Source organism: Tachypleus tridentatus, chromosome 9 (genome assembly GCF_004210375.1).
Source record: "Tachypleus tridentatus isolate NWPU-2018 chromosome 9, ASM421037v1, whole genome shotgun sequence".
NCBI classification, from domain to species: Eukaryota; Metazoa; Arthropoda; class Merostomata; order Xiphosura; family Limulidae; genus Tachypleus; species Tachypleus tridentatus.
In genome coordinates this window covers 33,161,848-33,182,361 of record NC_134833.1, presented here as the reverse complement: position 1 = coordinate 33,182,361, position 20,514 = coordinate 33,161,848, and the positions used below count along the sequence as shown (strand labels likewise).

General features: G+C 29.3%; 2 protein-coding genes across 7 annotated transcripts in view; one reads left to right on the top strand and one right to left on the bottom strand.

The window, feature by feature from the left end:
- Nucleotides 1-1,620: 1,620 nt before the first annotated feature.
- Nucleotides 1,621-12,849, bottom strand: LOC143225014 (heterogeneous nuclear ribonucleoprotein 87F-like). Of its 6 annotated transcripts, XM_076453651.1 has the most exons (9): nt 12,692-12,849; nt 11,710-11,973; nt 7,506-7,716; nt 5,988-6,137; nt 5,032-5,097; nt 4,779-4,847; nt 2,782-2,871; nt 2,525-2,600; nt 1,621-2,121 (listed from the first exon to the last, which is right to left on the bottom strand). In XM_076453651.1, exons 1-8 carry the CDS (start codon nt 12,707-12,709, stop codon nt 2,566-2,568), a joined length of 903 nt encoding a protein of 300 aa, XP_076309766.1. In that variant the 5' UTR covers nt 12,710-12,849; the 3' UTR covers nt 1,621-2,121; nt 2,525-2,565. The 6 variants fall into 6 exon arrangements, with proteins under 6 accessions (XP_076309766.1, XP_076309767.1, XP_076309768.1 ...); XM_076453652.1 differs by lacking the exon at nt 2,525-2,600; XM_076453653.1 differs by lacking the exon at nt 4,779-4,847.
- A 408-nt stretch (nt 12,850-13,257) lies between these two features.
- Nucleotides 13,258-20,514, top strand: part of LOC143225013 (uncharacterized) — a 72,925-nt gene continuing 65,668 nt past the window's right edge. Inside the window, exons 1-3 of the mRNA XM_076453648.1 lie at nt 13,258-13,330; nt 17,323-17,442; nt 18,364-18,438. The gene's annotated coding sequence lies outside the window, so the exon portion shown is untranslated. The remainder of the gene's footprint in view (nt 13,331-17,322; nt 17,443-18,363; nt 18,439-20,514) is intronic.

Below are 20,514 nucleotides of genomic sequence, written 5' to 3'. Positions count from 1 at the left end.
AGCACTGGATCAAAATACTAAGTCTATTTTTTTTTTGTATGAATTAGGAACTAAAATTACTAATAAACTGACAAGTTAGAATATAAAACAAAAACTTCATATCTTTTCTATTTGCCAAGATATTGCTGATACTGAATCAAACATGATGGCTCTGCTCACTTTCCATTATTGAAAACTCCCATATATACATTTAACTTCTGTTTATGCATGCAAATAACCAACTGAAATGCAGAACATCCCCCTATTGGCCTTCTCAGCCATTTTAAAGTGTTATAATGTTCTCTTGTAACAAAACTTAAAGGCAGGTCAAGGTTTTAGTCTGCTCATAGTTTCATATTTTTGTTTACTCGAATATACCTTAGTTACTAATGTTTGATAAACTACACTGCAATTCTATGGTACTGATATAGCTATTTACATTTTTTTCCCCCCATTATTCCAAATGTATTTATACAACTTTAAAAAATAAAATTTGTTTCAAATCCTCCACATGAAAATTTTTAAAGGCTTAGCAACCTATGGCAACTAGTAAAAAGGTCATGGGAGCTAAAAGGTACAAATATTTGACATACTTATTGTTCTTTAAGAAAAAGTTGTCCAAATGTATGGAAATAGTGATGTATATACATAACTGAAACAAGACTATTTTACAAAAGTACTAATTCTCTTAAACAGCCAAGACAGGTCATTTTTTATTTGTAAAGGTAAGTTTTACATTCTCAGGTATGGTAACATGAGTGCTTGTGCACTGCTTAATTGTAAACTCTGATGTTAGCTAGCAATAGCTGAAAGGTCAATATAATAAAAAGTATATAATGTTATGACATTTCAGCTAGTTGAACTGAACATAATTTGTAGTCATTCTAAAAACAAAAAATGCATAATTTTTCCTTCCTTTTTTTTTTCTGGTGGTTATGAGATCAGTCAAATCTTTGGAATATAAACAGAAGTTCTAATTCAATGGTGAAAAATAAGTTGTTTTTTTTAAACCATCTGATAACTATCTGAATGTTAGATATCTTTCACATGCAGAATTTGAAAATTTTCCAATTCATGAAAGTATCTTTAACCTAAAAATGAAAATTATGCTACATGCCATATAGTCAATATTCTGAAATAAAATAATTTAAGAGAAATTCTTTAGTTAAAAAAATGCTAAGTCAGAAAACAAAATCTTATGTTTACTAATAACTTGCAATTTTTTAAATAAATGCATATTATCAAAAATCATTAACTCATGGATAGATTCCATCCAACCCATAATGAAAGGGTAATTTTAAATATCCTCTGGAAATGCACCAATATATGAATTAGATTTTTCCTTCTGATATAAGTAGAACCAAATTAAATTTTAAGTTACTATAGATTAGCAATCTTGAAAAAGTTATCCATGTACATCACATGAAGCAAAGCAGAAAAATTGCACATTTTCATAAAACTAATGATTAGCAGAGAAGTTAAGCAGTTCTAAAGGCATTTATTACAAATTGAGATGTAGTGGTTATATGGCTTCTTTATTGAAATTACTTGTTAATTTTGAGAGTAACAGTTTTGATATTTTGACCATTAAACAAAATTCTTAAAATAACTAATAATGATATTCAAACAAAATGAGGCTCATTTTCCAAGATTATATTGTTTATTACAAAACAGAAAAACACGTTCAAACAAACATCACACAAGTGAAATGTAATACAATGCTTGACACAACATCCATGTTATCATGCAAAAAATCAAAAATATATTCTACAATGAGTCAACAACTCAAATATAAGAACATGGTCAGACAAGAGAGATAAACATGAAGTTGGAGATAAGTTAAAACTGGCAGTAAAAATAAAGTAAATGCTGTTCTTTTTTTACATAACAAAAGTGAAATTACACATTCATATGTAATAAGAATAAATTTAAAAAGAAACTTCATATTTTAAACTAGTTCTTTAAAAAGATGTCATATTCATTAAAACTGTACAACAAACAGGTAATGTTCTCTTGCATGTACATTTTCTTGGCGTGGTTGATGATAGTGAATCTTCTGGTTTCTAACAAAAAAAATCTCAAACACTGAACGATGATCATGAGGTGACGGTTACCACTCTTCTGGAACCTTCTAATACATTCCTAAAATGAAGACATAAAACAGAGCTTAGACTAATTTCATGTTAATTCCTACTCCAAAGGGGGAAAAGAGGCAGGACAATTTCAAATTAAAACTTAATGCATGAAGTACTCACATTTCTTTCACTATCATAAAAGCTTTTTTAAATTTTAAACATCAGGATACCGAGAATGTTTCAGAACTTTATGCTGTGATGTAACCTAAAAATACTAATCTGTATGCATATTAAAACTAAAAACTTTAAATGCTTCACTTTAAGTGAAAAATGGCAAGCTTTGGTCAATTTAATAATTATCTGAATGACCAAGATTAACAAAAAAGCGCAAAGAAAAAAATGTCTGTGTGTGCGTGTGTGTATAAATACATTTTAGTATTCCCTGGAATTGAGCAAAGCCACAACCTTACCCCAACATTAAAACATTGCTGTTTTCCTGTACTCAAAACCTTCAGAAATTTCCACGTGTTCCTCTTCCATAACCACCTGTTACCATAATTTTAACAAATTAAATTTGGTTTGGTAAAATATTTTCTAAAAATTTATTCCCTCAAACATTAACAAATCTACATTAAATAGAATCCACAAAATATATAAAAACACGTTGGAATCACGATTTCAATGGAATGTATCCAAGTCATATCTAAAAATAATCCTTTAGACATACCTCCATATGGGCCAGATCCCCTTTGCATATAATTTGCACTTTTCATTGGTCCACCACCATATCCACCCCCAAAATCTCCACCCCAACTACCTGAAGCACCAATGAAAATTGCACATTAACACTTATAAACATACAATAAAATAACTGAGTAACAAATAGGTAATTTAAATTTGTACAATTCATTTATCTGCCTGAACATTTTTTAAATCTTCTCTACATCACCTTAATACATGAATTTCAAACAAATATTTTCTTGTATAAACAGAATTTTATCACTTCCTAACATTATGACTATTTATAAGCACTTGTGTTTTAAAAATATCTAATAGATGAATAACTTATTACACAGAAAAGTTGACTTTTAATTTTAATTGGGAGGGGGGAGCAGTAGGAAAATTAGCTTTGAAACAAACCCAGCAAATCCTTGAAACAATGTTGCACAAGAAAATTAACATTTTTTGTGGATGTTAAGTATTTTGATGACACTGAATGCTTATATCTATAAATCCTCTCTGCTTGGGTGTCCTTTACTGAACATAAAATCTTTGCTAATAATCCATATTTAAATAGCATACAAATTTTAATTTTATACAGCAATACATAAAAAAGTACTGAATTCTCCTAGTGCAAGAAATGCAACATTTTTTCTCTAAGCATTCCTTCTTCTGCAATTTATTTACCACCCCTTCAGTAAATATGACATTAATATAAATTGCTGTCAAACTTTCACCACTTACAAGAATTTTTTATAGCTTTCAATCTTGTTTGGTTACAGAGTCATCACATGGTAAACCACGCCTCTCTTGCCATGCCCACCCATCACACTTGTTAATATTTTTCCTACATTTATTCTGAACACATAATTGTAAGTTTCTCTTTCAATACAAGCTTTATTCCCATAGGAAACAAAACTGCTAGTTTGGATGAATTTGTAACTGTTATTGTTGCATAGTTAAAAAGCCAGAAAAATTGCAATAGTTATGGGACATATCCATTGTTTCTTGCATGTTATTATTTTATGATCTTTGGTGTATTATTTAACTGAACTAAAGATATTTAGTGAATTACAACCATTAATATAAAAAAGTATGGTTAAAATGTCACAGTCCACAGCAGCAACAAAAAGGTAAACATTTTATTTATCTATATTCTTCATATTATAAAAATAAAACTTTACATTAGATTAGATAAAATATTAAGAGTGACAAATTTAAAAGGCATGTATGCAAGCAGCTCGAGTTATGTTATTCAATAATGTAACATAAGCCTCACAAATTACGTGATTTACAACTTACACTGGTATAAATAGTTAGAAAATTTAAGTATAAAAAATAAAATTGAAATAACTACTGTTAAAAAAAGTTTTTATTGCAACAGGTTGATTAAATTAACCAATTTGTACATAGGTAGGGAAAAATTTTGAAAATGTACTTATGAAGTTCTATAAATTACACAAATGAAATTTGAGATTTCTGGGACGAAGAACAGTATTTTCATAAGATTATCTTGCACTCGGACTAGTAACAAAACACACTCAATACATTCATAGACAAGTTTGTTTTGTTTAATTTACAAGACTTTAAAGTATTTTTAAACTTCTAACAAATTTTATGAAAGTACAAAAACTGTATTGAAACTTGTAATATAAATATAAGCAGTACAAATGGGTATACAGACTCTATTTTATAGCAAGCCCATTGCAAAAGAAGCGTGCTTGCATGTTTAGAAAAGTTCCTTTCTCATGAAGTAGTATATTTGTTGCTAAAGACTGAAAAACATCCTAGCCAAACTTATGAACATAGGTAAAATGTTGTGAACAGAACAACTATCATTGGTTGGATGAAACCAGATGAATGATTCCAATACTCTGTTCTAAACAACTACCTAATCTTTCAGAAAAGAGAATTAAGTTAGAACAAGGGGTTAAGCTTTCTGTTTAAGATTATTTGTATGAACAGTAAATTAACATAATTTAACAGTCAGAATTAAAAACTCACCTTGACCAAAACCACCACTACCACCACCAAATCCCCTCATTCCTTGACTTGGAAAATTACCTCCAAATCCTATGAAAAACAATGTAATACTACAAAATAGTTTATACATTTTTTTTTTTTACTAATGCAACCTAAAATTTACATAAAACATTTAACTAAAAATTAAGTCTGCCATTAACAGTAATTATGTTTTTTAACCTAATATTTATTTTTATTTGCTATAATTGAAACAAAACTAGTAAAAGAAACTAACCTTGTCCACGGTACGTACTACCTCCCATAGCTTGAACACTTTCAAAAGGAGAACCTCCATAGTCACCTATTATGAATAGCATTAATCATCAACCCTTAACTTATAACACTTAGGTTTACACACAGATGAAGCAATGAAACTTACAAGTGACATTAATGTTTAATCAGTGAAAAATTATAACTAAAAGGATGAATGAACATTAATAAGTGACCTAAAATAACTTACTTTTTCCTGACATTCATAATATACAGATGACCTTCAATGGCTTACCAACTCTTGATAACAAAACAAATAGAACAAATACGAATGAAAGGTTTAGATCCTTTTGAATATTTTTATCCAGTAGAAAGATTACCTAAACCTTAATGTAGTAAAGCAATAATACATTTGAATACCATTATCATGGTATTACTGCCACGTGACATTGGTATGTATTCCAATTGGAACAACTGAAATAAATAAGTTGAAAATTGGTTGATAACTATAAACATGTTGACAGTGACAGGGGAATATAAAAAGGTATGTTTTAGAATGATTTCTATGTTTAAACTTGCAAATGTTTAAAAACCGTTTGATTAAGCAAAATATACATATGGTAAGAATATAAAACCAATACACTTATAAATGTGGAACCACTAGGCAACAGTAAACTGATACCAGTAACAATATTAGTTTTAATAGAAAGAAAGTAATAAGTACACAAGTACAATTAATTCTTTTTTTTTTTTTTTTACACAAATACAAATTATTCACAGGAATAGTTTCCATTAAATCTACTGGATCATAGAACCAACAAATGTGTTACCTTGCAGTCTTATCACAAAACTGGAACTATGACAAAATCCAAAAGGACAATAAAGTATTAAAGTTCCAAAATGTTAAGATTCCTTTTTAATTTTCATTTTATAATTTTCCAAGTATACAAACACTGGTAAAATCACTTCAACAGTGACTACCTCTTGCTCCTGAATATGATGGAGCATTTCTTCCTCCTTCTCTTGATCCAAAGCTGCCCAGACCTTTCAATCTGGCAGTTTCCAGTTCTTGTTTAGATAGAGCTTTTTTAACTTCAGTTTTTTTCCCTTTAAGTATGTGGTGCTTTTTCACTAAGATGGATAAGATATTTAAATTACAGTTACCAGATAGTAGTTTATATGTAGACAAATCAAGTGCAACAAAAACCACAATCTTGAAAACAATTTGTACATTACAATAAAAACTACTGAATAATCTAATGCACTTCATTCAGAATAGTCTACACATCACTACACAGCTAACTTTAAAACAATTTTTTCTGTCATTGCTGAATTCTCAGCACTACCTTTCAATTGTTTAATATATATTTTATTAAACTGTAAGTAACTGTTTAGAATTTAAGATGCACTTGAAATAAGTGATCAAAATAAACAATAATTTTCTAACAATAGCTATCAGCCCTCAAAGTGATTATTTTCACACAACCAGATAACTTATTTCTACCTATATGATATTCCAAGGTTAGCACAAATTACACTTGTATAGTAGATACTGCTATGTCATAATGTGCATTCATAATCTCAAAGCTTTGTTTTACTGAAATATAGACAAGAAAGTTAAACTCAGATAATTCAAATATGTAATAAATGGTTAATGTACAATATAAAGGGGTTATGGTAGTATGAAACAAAATACATGCTAAAACTAATAAGTTTCACTGTGTGTATATATTCAACAGTTTTATCTTAAACAACTGAATGTTAGACTGCTTGGAACAGTGACTGCTGTAGATTTGTTTCACTTTAATAAGCAGCAGCTAGTTTACCAGGCAATAACATAGTGCTCTTATAGCATAAGCTTATTAGTACAGGGTGTTCGGAAAGTTGCTGTGCAGTTTTGTCTGTTAATAAATATATAAGTGCACAGTGACATTTTGAACATCCTGTATATTGCATGCACCAACACCCGTGTATGTAAGCATGCATTTTTAAAAATTTAAAAATATAAAAAGGTATAAATACTGATATATATATATATATATATATATATATATATATTTAAATGTTTATTTCAGTTATACAGGTATCTAACTTAAAAGGGTTTTCAATTAAATACACAATAGTAATCAGTGATATAATCAGTAAATTATACAATGTAGTACTATGAGATTCAAATCTTTGTTTTATTAATGTTTTTGAACCTTTAAAACCTACCCTTCATTACAACCTTACAATTTCTCTACCTTTTCTCTCTCTCTCTTCTCCAATATTGAATGATAGTAATAGTTATGTTTTTATCTGATCTGACACTAAATACAAAGTATCTCATGAAACAATAAAACTATGCATTTATGACAACTATGCAATCAAGACATAAGAATAAATGTTTTGTTTAAAAAGTAAGCACCATAAGGTTACGGATGAAATCTTGGTTGTGGGAAGTTGCACAGAGAAAGGTAGCAGTTCGTACATTACACGTGGTTACTTAAATATACTTACAAACAATCTTATCGACAGCATCGTAGTCATCAAACTCGACAAAAGCAAACCCACGTTTCTTTCCCGTTGCCCTTTCTGTAACAATATTAACACTAACAATGTTTCCATATTCTTTAAAATGGTCGTTGAGGTCTTCTTCTTCTACGTCATCTTTCAGTCCTCCAATAAAAACTTTCTTTACTGTTGCCTGAGCCTCTGGTTTCCCACTGTCCTACAGAAAACAAAATAGATAGCATGCTTTAAAAATGCAGTCTTAGAACACAAATCACAAAAAAATAATTTGATAAACTCTTTCAATTTAAGTGGATTGGTCAAGTGTCGTGTAATCTGGTTCTTTTGGAGTAATCTTTACAAAGAACTGTAGTATAATGAAATTACATGTTTTATCTTAACCACATGTAAAAAGTTTCCCATAACAATTCAGTTCTCTTGACAAAAGTCAGTTATTTCTCTCAAATGCTCCTTATGATGCAATGTATCATTTCATCATTAAATTAACAACCATAACTTAAAAGAAAAACAAAAAAAAACTCACACAGAATATTTTTCCACAAACAGCAAATTTCAAACAAGTATAATTATTTTAGCTACTTAGGAAAATACATAAAACAAGGCCTATTGAACAAGAATGGACTTATCAGGAATTCATAAGAAAGTTCAGTATCAATACCCATTTTATAATTATACAACTTGCATGAAATCCAAAAGTTACTTTTAACTTAGAAATAACATTAAAACATGTGATGTTTGTAATTTCATAACTTGTTTTATTCTTGACATAATAATCTAATTTCCACATTGTTTTACCCAGACGTTAAAGTTAATAATTAATAACCATCAAAACACTAAGGCTGACAAGTTTTATTAACACAAATATGCAAGTTAAACAATGTGATCCATCAGAAAATTTGAAATTATAGTTGAAGAAATGTCTTAATGTACTGATCATACTTTCAAATATGGTTTCAACAATGAAGTTTTTTCACTAATAAAAAAATCACATGCTAGTATCAAAGATAATTATAAATTTTTACAGGAGTGTTAGGGTACTGCTGCTCTGAGCTTTACCAAAATAACTGTTACCTTTGCTGGTGAAAAACTTTTCCCCACCAACATGTTACCAGTGAAAGTTAAACATCACTTTCGTTGACATTATAGTTACAACATGGAAACTGCTTAATGAACAGGTAAATCACAAGTAGTTATTTTTGTCTGTTTACATGTGTTTGTTCAATTGGTTATACAATTCTTATAGGATATGTTATCATAGAATATAAACTAATAAAAACAAATGTCTGTCACAATTATGTCCAATTAAGTTGGATTACTACTTCACAGTATTTTTCCATATAAAACTTCTCTGCAGTCAAGACCATGCCAAGTAATTTTTAAGAAAACAGCTGAATGTAAAAATCATTTTACTTAAGTTCCATATATTCTTATGCTCAGTAATGGACCAATCACTTGATTTTTTCAGACTGTCATGCTTGATAGTGGTTCGTTAAAACATGCAAAGACATCTTAAAAACTTATTGAAAGGATGAAATGTAAGATTTGTTAACAAGATATTTTAAAAATTTTGATTGGACCAGCAAACAATTTAATATTCATACTTTGTTTTTTTATCTCCTTGTTATTGATAAAACCTATGTGATGAAATAAAAATGTAATAACATTTCAAGCATCCTAAAATTGTTAAATCTACAGGTAATGAAGCCTTTTGCCAATTAGTAAGACTTCAGACAAACTACGATCAGAATTTGGTAAAAAAAAAAACACTATTAAACTGCAACACAACTACATTTATTGATTTTAATGCCAAATACTATTCATTTTCTTGAATTAAACTGCTCATGATCAAGACAGTGTTCAAAATAACCTACAACAGGACATGCTGTATTATCAACAGGAGTCAATTTTCCACACATTTGCCTTTCTGACTGCTGTAGTCCCAACTGTAGTCATTTTCAGTGGATGATCTCTACTGGACTCTTACTCCATAAAAATTGAGGTAATTCATTATAAATTACCCAAGATACAACATCTCCAATTTGATTGGATTTGTCTTTTTTTTTGCACAAAAAGTGCAGAAACAATTTGTTCAAAGAACATACTTATTGTTTTTTCGTTTCAAATTTGTTACACTGATCTTTAACATACAGTTAGGAACATTATTTGGTATAAATATAGGCATAAAGTTATTTAAAAAAAACTTCAGATTTGACCATTTTTGTGGAACAATCATACAAATGGATGGTTATTACTGATTATTCTTTGCAACCAGTTTACTAAATTTTATAAAATTATCCTGATTAAAAGAGCATTTACCATAAATAATAATGCTTGTTACTGATGAGACAACTGCATGGGGATAATAGGTGTTAATCTAATGTCTATGGCATTACTATAAAGGAAGCTATTACTACTGTTTTACAGAGAAAAACAATTACTATATATTTTAAAAAGAGAAGTAAAAATGATGCTCAGCACATGTATTCATGTTACTGTATCTAACAATATGAAACTGACCTTTGGTTGCTGCAAAGTGACTTTTCTTGGCTGTGTTTTAGTGGACTAGTATTTTATGTACAGTAACATTTAAATTATTATATATTACATATTTATATAAATTACTATTTACAAACAAGTTTTTAAAATACAGAACAGTAAATAAAGAAGTAAAGTAAAAAATTATCTTCTAGCTACAGCATTTGAACTCTGTTCCTACTGGACATAGGATGCAAATCTTTAAACTTTCACATATGAAGGATATAAATTTAAATATTTCAGATTTACACACACACACACACACACACACAAATATAAAAAAAATTAAGTTATACTGACACCACAATTCTACAATAATTTATTATATTTAATAAGCTGTATTTAGATCTGAAAATATATGACATTTTGAGCATGATACAGACACAATCTCCCTCCTTAAAATCTTGGTTTGAAAAAACAAAACAGCTTCTAATGCATTAAAATGGCTGAGAAAACAACTAGGGGCATTCAAAGCTGTTGACTGGTTATTCACATATACTGAAGCAAGTGAATATACAAGACCATTTCAGAAAATAGAAAAAGGTGAAGTTTAACATTCATTCAACAGTTAGCTAGGTTGAACCTTTTGTTTTACCCATTACCATGTCTCAAGCTGAACAAAAAACTAGGCCTGTCAGGCTAATGAATTCTTTTCCAGCTGTACCTTTTATTTAAACCTAAGGTGATTTTAAATAGATTTAGAACTGGCAAGCTAGTGCTCATCTTTAAGAAGTTAATGTGAACAGAGAATCAATAAACAGTATATTAGTAATTATTAAAAAGTTCACCAATTTCTAATAAGGTGTCCCAACCACTAATATCCATACAAATAAGGCACCATCCATGCAAGATGTAGCACTGATGATACCTTAAGACACAATATTAGCATTTGGTGAAGTGTAATTTTATGTATGTCAATACATATCAAAAGTAAGTCCAAGATTACTTTATGCTATATTATTTAACACATAGCATGCAATTATACAAATGTATTACCAAATTTAATCTGTTCTATATATGATTATTTTTTGACTGTATTAAATATTTCATAAGCTAAATGGCCAACCCTGATCCAATGATAGCTTTCCCATTCAGATATATTTTTATATAAAATGTACATTATATTTTCAAGAAAGGTAAATATCTCATTAAAGTACCACACTCCAAAATTCACTAAAGATGAAATCTTTAAAGCTATGAAAAATTCTTAAGTTTACAAAAATGCAAAACTCCACTACTAAATATACATTTTTAACAATTATATACTAATTTTCCAAGCAGCTGTATAGACAAAAAGTAAATTTCACTTTAATTACATGTAATAGCCTCTGACAATTAACTTTTTCACAGCAAAAAAATTCAAATTTTTAAAAAGGTAAATAAAATTCACATCACAGTTTTTTCATTAATTCAGTTGATGTAGATATATAACAGTAGTAATGAGGATAATTCAATATGGAAGTTACTATAAATTTTAACACTTTAAAAAGATTGTTTCCACATTGACCCAAGTAGTAAACAAATTAGTAACACAGGCAGAAATTGTTTTTGTACTCTTGTATATTTGTGTTAAATTATGACAGTTTCTATGAACATTTTCTGACTTTTCACATAATACACATTTTTATATTGACTATATTTAAAACAGTAAGAATACCTCTCTTGGAACTGCTCGCTTTGGTTCTACTACTCTACCATTCACTTTGTGAGGTCTAGCAGCCTGAGCATCATCAACCATATACGCTTTCTTGTATGTAATGAAACCAAAACCACGGGACTTTCTAGTGTTTGGATCTCTTACTACAACACAGTCCACAATTTCACCCCATTTTTCAAAATGTTCCTTAAGAGAATCTTCTGTAGTTCTGTAATCAAGCCCTCCAATAAAAAGCTTGCAGTACTGTTCTGGATCCATATCACTCTGCAAAAAAAAACAAAAAAAACATTATTTATAGGTCTATATTTTCTTTTTTTCATTTCCTGAGCAGTGCAGGTCTTTTTCCAAGTTGTTGTCGGACACATTGACTGAAGTAAATCATTTGGGACATTTACATAAAAAAATTGAAGACAAATATTTTGTTTCTAAGTTTAACCCATTATGCATTAGCATGCCTTGTATATGCTAAATGTCATACAATGTTTTACAGTTATAACTTGTATTTAGAAATTTAAGTTACTAACTAACGATATTGTTAATAAAGTAGCATTAAAATATAGACTATAGTTTTATTTACATTTAATTTTTAAGTTCACTGGAGAATGGAAGTATTTCATTGATCTGTTTCTAAAGATTGTAACAAACACGTTAATTTATATGGCAAACACTTGACAGGGTGAAAGGTAAAACATATAAAAACCGGAATTGTCTAGCTTAGACCCAAGTATTATAATTTTTATACTGTCACTAGTTGCAGTCAAAGAAATCGTTGGTGGGAAAAAACTCAAGTTTGAGACTTAACCCAACTATTGAAGGCATATATTATTAATATTAACATTATACCATAGGTTAGGCCTAGAACTACGACACATGTAAATTATTATCACATAAAATAGCTTTATCTACTTAGTTAACAACATACATTCATTAAGAATTATCATATTACGAGTAAACTTAGTATTCTGATAACAAAATATGTTACCTCTGATGTGACCATCATAAAAAAAAAATACTGCAACACAAACTTCTATAACACAAAACCCAAGAGAAAGAATGGGCAGAGAACAAATATACGCTCAAGTACTGCCTACATACCACTAAAATAATGAATGTCATGTGATCTATGACGTTAATTTGAAATTATTTTTTTAAAATGACAAACAATTGTGATCCTGTAATTATTTCTTGTAGAAAAATTACTTCTATAATTATTTATAGAAAGAAATTTCTTTAAATGAATGAATCTTATTTTATTCACGATTTTATATCCCTCCACCTGCAATTTTCCCGCTTTTTTAACCAGAAAAAATATGTACAACATGTTTTACGCTTGCGTGAATACAAATCCTAAACGTCATGTGTAAGCTGTGTATTGAATAACTAAACTTGATGGTTATTAAATTGTTTACAAAAACTTTGCATATTTAGAGAAACAGTTTAGGTAGGATACAGAAGTGGAATATTAAAAATACATGAACGAAGGAGAATACAGTATTAAAGATTCAATGAAAAATCTAGTTTTTTAAGCCGTCTCCACACTTAGTTTTATTTTGTATGTATTGGGTATTAAAAGTAAGATCGTGTAATTATATTCGCTATTCTCTTCTGAAATTTATAAAAAGTAATAAATTAATATATTCATATGTATTTTAATATTACTAATGGTATTAATGTTTGTAGTTTAAATTTTAATAAATGCTTTAAAAGTAATCTTTATTTTACCCAACGTAAATATTTTTGGCCATGCATTTTTTATGTACGCTACAATACAGATCTAAATACATATTGACTCTGGCAAAGTAAATTTAAAAATTGAGTGATGAGTACTGCAAAGTTATATTTTTTGTAATAGTAATTAATAATACATTATGTTTAAATTTATGGTATCAACTGTCAGTTTCATATTTGAAAGAGAATGTTTTAATGTTACGTGTTTTGGTTCTGTGTTAAGGAATAACTTACTAATTAGCTGTTATACCACTCCAAGATATATATGTAAATGTTAAAATAAGTTTAAGATCTTTTTTTTGATATACATAAGTTATGTGATAACAAAAAATTTAAAGAATGGTGTGAAACTAATCAATCACTGGCTGGTTTTTGATATATCATTTTATATATATGTATGAATGGTAGAGACTAGTGTCTGGACAATGTACAAACTCTCAGCAACAGACCTATGATGTCTAATATGGCAGATTAATCTTATTCGAGCACTGGAGGCCTTGCCATAAATGTTGCAGCCATAATAATTCATTGGTAGTGGTAGTAGATATTTTTATTTTCTGTAACCTTTATTTCATGTACATCTTTCTTATGAGTTCCCCTGGCTGACTTTGCAGCTTCTACTGCTAGTATGTTGGTTGAAGGTCAAAGTATATTAAATTACAATTTTAATATTTATATCAGCTAAGTAAGAGTTGCAGAAGTCTGGAGGGCTGGGAAACAAGTCAGCTCAAATATTGGCATATTTTTGTTACCTGTGAGGTTTGTTAAGGTTTTTGGTGATTGTGTGTAGCACATATATAAGTTAGTGTGGCATTAACATCTTTTACAGTTCCATTTTAATTTTGTCAACAGTAACCTAATGTGATGTTTAGAGACAACAAGGGATCTATTTGTCTTTGACTGTTCCATCCTCTAAACTAAACTTGAACTATCAAATAAATAAATAAATAAAATAGAAATTTTAAAGCTAGCCCTTATCATCGATAAATTTATCAAACTTTCCTTTAAACTCACTTAAATGTACTGCCTTTACATTTGAAGACAATCCATCCCAGAGGCTAACTATTCTATTCAAAAAATAAAATTGTCTTTGTGAAAGATGACTCCTATCTTGCCAAAATATATATTTGTGTCCCTTAGTCCTACTGTTTTCACTATTAAGTATTTAACTGTTTTGCTTATTGAACACTGTTGGATGTTCCTTATAGAATTTTGGTTGCTGATCACGAAAATCACATCCAAATTTGCCCATCATGTACCATTACATCGAAACTTTCAGTTTCACCAGGACATTGCTACTATGGAAAAATGATATCAGGGCAACTGTAATCCGTCAATGCTTGCTGACTACTGTTGGACACTGCAATGTGATGCACTGGACATTGAATACAAACTAAAATCAGGAGCAAAACACTTTTAATTATGTTGAACGTAATAGCGTATTAGAAACATAAACGCAATTAAATACGTTATTGCTGGTAAACAGTTAATTGTATATTTCTCAGAATTCCTAAGTGATGAAGCAAAACCAAAATTATATTTGTGCATACCCACCAGGTACCTGTCACAATCAGCAAAAACTTTTCAAAAAAATTGTTGTGCAGTGTAATTCATTGACATTACCAATTCCTTTTACAATCATAAACACCTCAAACAGATTCCCTATAACTCTCCTCTTTTCAAAAGAAAACAATTTCAGAAATCTGTCTCTCCTTGTATGACAACCCCTCCATCTAAGGCACCATTCTAGTACTCCTTTTCTAAATTCTTTCTAGCAATTCAGTGTTGATCCTAAGGTAAAGAACCCAAGATTGGACACAGTACTCTACACGTGGCCTGTACAATGTAACTTATTTAGACTTATTTTCAGTATTTCTGTGTATACAATGTAAAATGCTATTTGTCATACTATGAGCAACACCAAGCTGCTCGGATGGCTTAATAGACTGATCAACCACTACAACAAAGGCCCTTCCTTACATGACAGTACTTAGACTATTTCCATCCAAATTATATTTATAATTTAAATTATGATAACCCATCTGTCATTTATTTGCCCAACTCACTAAATGAACTAAATCTCTTTATAAAACAGCAGCATCCTCCTCATATCTAAAACCTTGATATCATTAGCAAATTTAAGTAATTTATAAACCATTTTTCATCTATGTCATTGATGTAAATAAAAAAAACAAAGGTCCTAAGACTGAGCCCTGACTTACCCCACTTACGACATTAATCTAGTTTGACTGAACTCCATTTGTAACAGCCCTCTGCTTTCCTCCATCCAGCCACTCTTCTATCCAATTAGCTAAACTATTTTACACACTTAAAGAGATCATTTTTTACAAGCCTTTGTGGCATCTTTTTTATAGGCTTTCTGGAAACCCAGATACACCAAATCTATACCCTTATTCTCATTTACATGAGCAGTAATATTTTCAAAGAATTTCAAAATTTGTAAGGCGAAATGTACACTTGCTAACCTCATACTGTTCGAAGAAAAGTGGTTCTGAAGCAAGGAATAAGTGATGTTAACACTTTTCTTGTTTGTATATGTGGACAGAGAGTAGTTCCATTCACCTTATGGTATAACATATTCTACACAAGCCTGTCTCAAGAAGTGACACAGATGCTTGACAAACTATTTTAACTTTGTGGTTTTTTTCCATTAGTATATGATATGTATTATTTGAAATAGTTGATGGCATGCTTATGTTTTTTGGTTTTGGAATTTTGCATTTGAGCCATTTGTCTGATTTGATAATGAATTAGAATATGAATCTTGTTGTTTGTGCTTAAAATTATTCTCTGCTGAATATTTCTGGAAGCTGCACTCTTGCACATACACATACATAACTCCATGGTGAATACCATTGTACCCGAGTACTATAGGGTGATTGAAAATTAAAATTGTCAAAACATAACTAATTAGCTGCCTTTGTTTCATCACTCCATCTTCCCAGTTTTTCACTAGTTGAACACCTGTTTTCTCTCAAAATAAAATTAAATGTGCATTAGAAATGATTTAATGTACAATATTGAGATGGGTATTTTCATGATATAATAAAAATATTGAGAAATGTTATTGAATATAATAGCAGAACCATTCTTTACTAGGAACTTACTGGTATATACTTATTAGTTTTGATCTATACTGGTAACTTGCTTTGATCAAAAGGTTATGTTAATGGAATTTATACTAATTGTAAAAATAAAATTAGTGCAAAAATTGTCTTGAAGTATTTACTCAATTTGTATTGTGACATGGGAATGTAGAATTTATTTATAGACCTGCAGATTACAAATCAAAAGAAGTCATTCCATCTGTAAACAAACCACTAGATAGGCCTCAATTACAATATTTCATATAGTTTGCTTTCCTTCTGTGAGGAAAGATACTGACTTATTGGAAAGGGTTTAAAGAAAGGCTAACGGATTATTCAGAGGATAGAAGGGTTATCTTATATGAATCTTTCACCTTGATTGAGGAAAGAACAGTGAAAGGTGATATTGTTGAAGCTTACAAAATTATTTTGTGGATAAGTATGTTAAAGACCTCTAACCTCTTTGTGCTATTGTCTGAATATACAAGTTTAAGATTTGGAAAAGACATGTTAGGGTTCAGTTAGGATATCTTTTTTTTTTAATAATAAATTAAATGTTATTGAATAAGTTTCTTTTGGTACTAGAGAAGGCTAACACTTCATAGTAATTTTGTAGGGAAATTGATGATTTCTTGAAAAGTAAAAGGTGGATTTAAACTTGTTCTTTTCTCAAGCACAGTTATATTGATAGAACAATCATTTAAGAAGGAAAACTTATTATTTATGTTAATCCATTATGCAGTGTTTGCTAAATTTCTGAAGATGTTTTCCTTTTAAGCTTACAATGGAAAAGAAAAAAGCAGAAGGAAAGTAGTCCTGAAGTTGAAGAGTATATTGTTGACAAGAAAGTGGTCAGTGGGCAATTTGAATATTGCCTGAAATTCAAAGGTTATCCAGAGTAAGTGTTCATTTAAATTTACTTCTGTGGTTGTATACAGTAATAAAAGTACACTATATTGTGTGCAGCATTTAGTGAGAAAAAACACAGTAAATGGAACAAATTGTACAAAGCTTGATATCTGAGAAACAAATTTCAATATATTTGTGTTTTTGTCAGTCTTATGTTGTCTTTAGAATACAATGTGGAACTGAAGAGGACACACAAATGTGTCAAAACTATTGTTGTTCTAGGTGATTTATACACTACTAGTTGTTAAGTTTCATTTCACTATAATATTTTCCTAGACTGAGAGGAGTGATCAGTTTTGATTGTCTGAGCCAATTTTCCACAACAGTTTACTTAGAAGCCTTTTTTATTTTTAACACTTTACACAGGTGGATCAGGATATGATAAATCAGGCAGAAATGCCTTGTACATACATAATAGTAGCACTGTATATTTTGAGAAGCATAGAATTGCTCATGTTGTTTCTTTCTTTTAAACTGAAGAATACACACACCTATGAAATGATATACATACCAACAAACACTATGCATATTTTGTATACAAAGCTTTTATTCATACTGTTTGATTACTGATAGAGGTTTATTTCATTTCTTTTTAAACTGTGGAATACACACACAAACATGAATGAGATATATGCCAATGAATACTGTGCATACTCGGTACATGGTTTAATGCCTAATATATTTTTTATATAAAAATGTGTACTTAATACACATCTTACCTGGAACATTGGTTTATAAAACAATGCAAATTATCCTGGTTGAGATGTTTCTTTTAACAGAAGTGTTATTTTTAACATTAAAGAACCCAAAAGTGTTAATCAGTTTGTTGTGGAATGAAATTTTTACTTTTTAACATTTTAATAAAATTTTGAGAATGCATGGGAACCAAAAGAAAATCTTGACCACTTAGATTTTACAGATGAGTTTGAGATGAGTGGAGATGATTCGAACAATTTGACCCAAAAGAAAAACAAAGAAACCTGAAGTAAGAATGTCTTTATTGCATGGGCTTAGACTTTACATAATTTTACATTTTCTTTTCATTTTGTTTCATTTAATGCACATTTTTAAGTTATTAGTTTAAAATACTCAGAAAGTTAGTTTTTCTATGTGAATGTCTAGATTAAGTAACTATATCATTGGAAGTTGAGAAGTCGCTAACTGATATTTAGATGGTACAAGGGCAATTTTTTAATTGCCAAAAGTCTAAAATTAAGTAGAGTGTAAAATTCTACATATAGTAACATTTCTTTGAAGGGAAAAGTATTGAAGGTCATTTCTTAAAGACACAATATTTAAAACAATTTGGTGTAATGAACAAAAAAAAACTTTCATTTGAATTTGTTCTTACTCATGTAGTTGAAAAGCATTGCTATAAATAAACTGCGTAATTGGTGTATTACACATCCAAATATATGGATTATTTATGATGTTTAAATTTATATCTTTAGAAGTATATACACCACTTGAGATTTGTTATCAAGCCTCAGATACTTTGTTTCTATAGCCAGTTGTGCATACATAGTATGTATTAAGTAGAGAAGGTAAGAACCTACAAAATGCCAGTATATAACCATTATGAGCCATGCAAACACTAACTAATTATTACATTTTTAATTATCTCACCATTGCTTAGCATACAAAACATCATGCTAAGTCATAAATTATTTTTGTGTAATAGGAGTCAAAGTTCCCTTTTGAAACATTGTTCCTGAAGCTCATTTTCTTTGTTTTTAGAATGTGCTTAAATAACATTTTTAAGGTTTAACTCTTTAACTATTAGTGCTTCAGCAAATATTATGCCAGTAATACCCATCTAGAGCCAAAATTAAAGAATGAATCAGGAAAATTACTCCTTGATTTGAGATTACAATGTGTAATACATTTTACAACAAGATTTTTGTCTTTGAATATTTATCTGTCAGCTTTAGATACTAAGAAACATTTTTGTTTTGGAGAAAATTGCTGCAAATTGCCAAAATACAAATTTTAAAGAGAGACATTGTAATTTTATAGTTCTGTCTTATTAACAAAGGTAGGCCACTATGTCAACAACAAATGTTGTTCCTGAATGACAGAAATCAACCAGATAGAAATTAAACAGAATCAGTTTTTCATAATTACAAGGAATCAAACTGTGGATCAATAGTGTTAAAATCCAAGATCATGGAAGACTTTGTTGGGGTTTCAGGCTTGGTGAAAAAAGAATTATATATAATGAAAAAAAAACTTAATGGATCACTTGAAGTACTTTATTTGAAGCTGGTTCTAGTTTTAGTTTGAGCACTCATCAGCTTCAAGATAATAGTGATTTATAATTACAACGTTTAGCTATTATAAAATAAACAATAGTTTTAAATAAATAAACAGACCTTTCAAGTGCACGAAATATTAAAACATACCTAAAAGTGAAGTAAAGCAAAAACTTCAAATTAGTAACATATATGAATCAGGGTCTCTTTCCTCTGATAAATTTATATGTAAATAGATAGATATGTGTTTACTTGTGGTGTATTAGTGTGTCATACTCTTTTATGTTTATCATAATACATATTAAACTGTTGATCTCAATTATTTTTCACACAAGCATTTTTTAATTTTTAAATCATTACATTATATTCTTGGTAAGATTATGTAGTTTGAGTTATTTAATTCTCTCAGAAGTGTATATAGTTTTACTAACAAGTGTGTGAAATTATTGATTAAAATGCTGTAATTACATTAAGTAGAGACATTTCACATTATTGTGAACAGATTTTTTTTCATCACACACCATATTCTTATGAGTCATTTTAACACATGATTAACCCTTGCTGTTCACACGTTACATAGTTTCTTCAAATAATTAATCAGAAGCGACTGGTGTTCACATATCTAAATGTAAAATGACTAATAACTGTTAATCAGCTATAATTGTATTAATATGAAAAGAACAAAAAATATTAATAATGAAATAAATAAATAAATCTGGTTTGATTTCCCTACATAGATTTTTAAAAGGCACAGAAAATGTTCTTCTTACTATCACGATAAGTCTGTAATGTTCTATTTCCAGAGATTT